Source organism: Monoraphidium neglectum (assembly GCF_000611645.1).
Source record: "Monoraphidium neglectum strain SAG 48.87 unplaced genomic scaffold scaffold05541, whole genome shotgun sequence".
Lineage (NCBI taxonomy): Eukaryota > Viridiplantae > Chlorophyta > Chlorophyceae > Sphaeropleales > Selenastraceae > Monoraphidium > Monoraphidium neglectum.
The window spans coordinates 1-2,532 of NW_014008089.1; the positions used below are offsets into that span (position 1 = coordinate 1).

The 2,532-nt window shown below is 74.8% G+C and overlaps 1 protein-coding gene across 1 annotated transcript in view; it reads right to left on the reverse strand.

Annotated features, from left to right (window-relative positions):
- Positions 1 to 24: 24 nt before the first annotated feature.
- The window catches only part of MNEG_15664 (hypothetical protein), a gene marked incomplete at both ends in the record, with an annotated part of 3,217 nt that continues 709 nt past the window's right edge, over positions 25 to 2,532 (reverse strand). The window contains 3 exons of the mRNA XM_014035865.1: positions 25 to 33; positions 179 to 1,417; positions 1,614 to 2,528. Of these exons, the coding sequence (XP_013891319.1) occupies positions 25 to 33; positions 179 to 1,417; positions 1,614 to 2,528 (2,163 nt within the window). The remainder of the gene's footprint in view (positions 34 to 178; positions 1,418 to 1,613; positions 2,529 to 2,532) is intronic.

Sequence of the window (2,532 nt, forward strand, 5' to 3'; positions counted from 1 at the left end):
CCGCCGGCGCGTCCAGGCTGACAGTCACAGAGTCTGAGGAGCCCCCAGACACCCCCGCCGCGGCCAGCCGCGCGGTGAGCCCCTGCGCGCTCCCGCCGTCGCCGTCGCGCGCCGGCGAGCCCGCCGCGGGCCGCGCGTTCGAGAAGCTGCACAGGTGCTGCAGCAGCAGGCTGCCGACCCGCTGCAGCAGCTCCGGCGCGACGCCCGCGCCCGCCTGGCTCTCCGACAGCCGCGCGAGCGACCACAGCACAACTGCGCAGTCGCGGCTCGTCGCTTCCGCAAGGTGCTTTATGAATTGCTGCAGCAGCACGACCAGCGACGTGTCCTCCGGCCGCATGCGCAGCCGCCCGTAGCCCCACAGCACGTTCGCGAGCCCCCGCGCGTTGCACGACGGCAGCATCGGCGTCAGCTGCTGGCCGATCTGGGGGAGGAGCTGCTCAGCCATCGCCTGGGCGGGGCTGTTGGCGGCGGGGCGCGAGCCGAGGACCTTGGAGAGCCTCGTGATGCAGGCCGTCAGGTGGATCGAATCCATGAGAGTCTTGTTTGCATTGTAGATATCGACGAGCGCCCACACGCTCTCCGCGCTGACGATGTGGTGCGTCAGCTGCTTGGCAGCTGCCTCCTGGTGCACCCAGTCGGCGGACATGCCGACGTCCGTGCTGCTCCCGGGCGGCGGGCCGAACGAGCCGCCGGCGCCGCCGCCGCCGTAGCGCCCAGGGATGCCGCCGCCCGCCATCATCGCCGCAGCCAGGTGCGGCTGCGGCGGCGCGCCCGGCTGGCCCGCCGCGCGGAGGCCCGCGTGCGGCAGCAGCTGCAGCTGCGGGGTGAGGGGGGCCGGGATCGCGGGCGCCAGCGCCGGCGCGGCGGCCGCGGGGGAGGCCGCCGCGCGGTGCCCGAGCGCCGAGAGGGCGCCCCCAACCAGTAGACTGCCGCCCAGGCCGCCGGCCGCCGTGCCGCTGTCGGCGCCTTGCTGCTGCGACTGGAGCGCGAGCTGCTGCCGCAGCGCCGCCGCCGCAGCCTCGACGTTCGCCGGCAGGCTGCCGCTGCTGCCGCTGCTGCTGCCGATGCTGCCGGCCGCGGCGGTCGGGGCCGACGGAAGCGCCCCGGCGCCCGCCGCGGCGCCCGGCCCGATGCCCGGCCCCACGCCGCCAGCGAGAGCGCGGGCCGCCTGGTCAGCGGCTTGAGAGAACACGCCCAGCCCCTCCCCCGCCTGCTGCGCCTGCGCATGCGCGTCTGCCGCGGGCGCAGGCGCCGCCGCCGGGGCCACGGGCGGCGGGGGCGGCGGCGCGGTCAGCAGGGCGAACGCGGTGGGGCCCGCGGCAAGCGGATCCTCGCTCAGAGCCCTGTTGACGTCTGCGCCTGCAGGCACGGCGCCGACGGCGGCGGCCGCGGCGGTCAGGCGGCCGTCCAGCTCAGCCTGCATGGAGTCGGTCGGTCGGCCGAGCGCCAGGGTTGGAATCGCGGCGTTGGTTTGTTGGGCTGTTGCGACGGGTGTAAAGAACGGGTCTCCTTCGTTCGGTGGCATTTGGCTGCAGCAAAGCGGCATGGGTTGTGCACAAACAGGGGTGCGAGCAGTGCCCCGAAAAAGGCCCGATCGCGGGTCGCACCCGCACCTGGTTGTGGCTGGCCATAAGAGAGAGCATGCCACACAGGTGCTGCACGCTGGGCAGCAGCCCCATGTCGCTGAGCTGCGGCCGCAGCATGCCCAGCGCGAGCATCGTGCTCGCCGTGTCTGGCGGCCCCGCGCCCGCCGCAAGCGCTGAGAGCATGTCATCAGCCGCGCGCGGCCCCAGCGGCGGCCGCCCCTCTGCCTTCGCGGAAGCCTCGAGCTTGCGCCGCTGCAACAGCATAAGCAGGCAGGCGACCTGCGCAACGTCACGCAGGACGCTCGACACGTGGTGCTGCTCCATGTGGGAGCGCTGGGAGAAGAGGTGCCCCAGCAGCCGCTGCAGCACCGGCGGCTGCCACATCAGCCAGGCGTCGCCGTTGTGCACGGCGCAGGCCGTCGCCAGCTGGCTCATGCAGCGGATGACCGGCTGGATGTGGCCGGGCAGCGCCTCGCGCGGCTGCTGGCAAAACGTGTGCAGCAGCAGCTGCACCTGCATCAGGCTGCCGCACATGCACCAGCTGTGCTCATGCTGCAGCACCACAACAGCCCACAGCGAGTTGCTGATTGTCTGCACCATCGCGCGCGACAGGTTGGCGCACAGGTGAGTCAGCAGCGCCTGGACCTGGGTCAGGCTCAGCAGCGGCGTCACCGGCGGCGCGGTGGCCGCGGCCGGCGCGCCGTCGGCGGGCACGGGCGGCGCAGCAAGCAGGGCCTGCGCTGCCACCGTCGCTTCGCCGGGAGCCGCGGCGCCGTCGGCGGGCGCCCCCAGCTGCGGCACGGCGTCACCGGGCGCGGCGAACGCGTCCGCCGTCGCCTCCGCCGCGGCGGACGACGCGGGCGACGCCGGTGGCGAGCCCGGCGGCGCCTCGTCAGCAGGGTCGGCGTCGCCACCGTCCGCGGCCGCGGCCGCGCCCGCCGGCTCG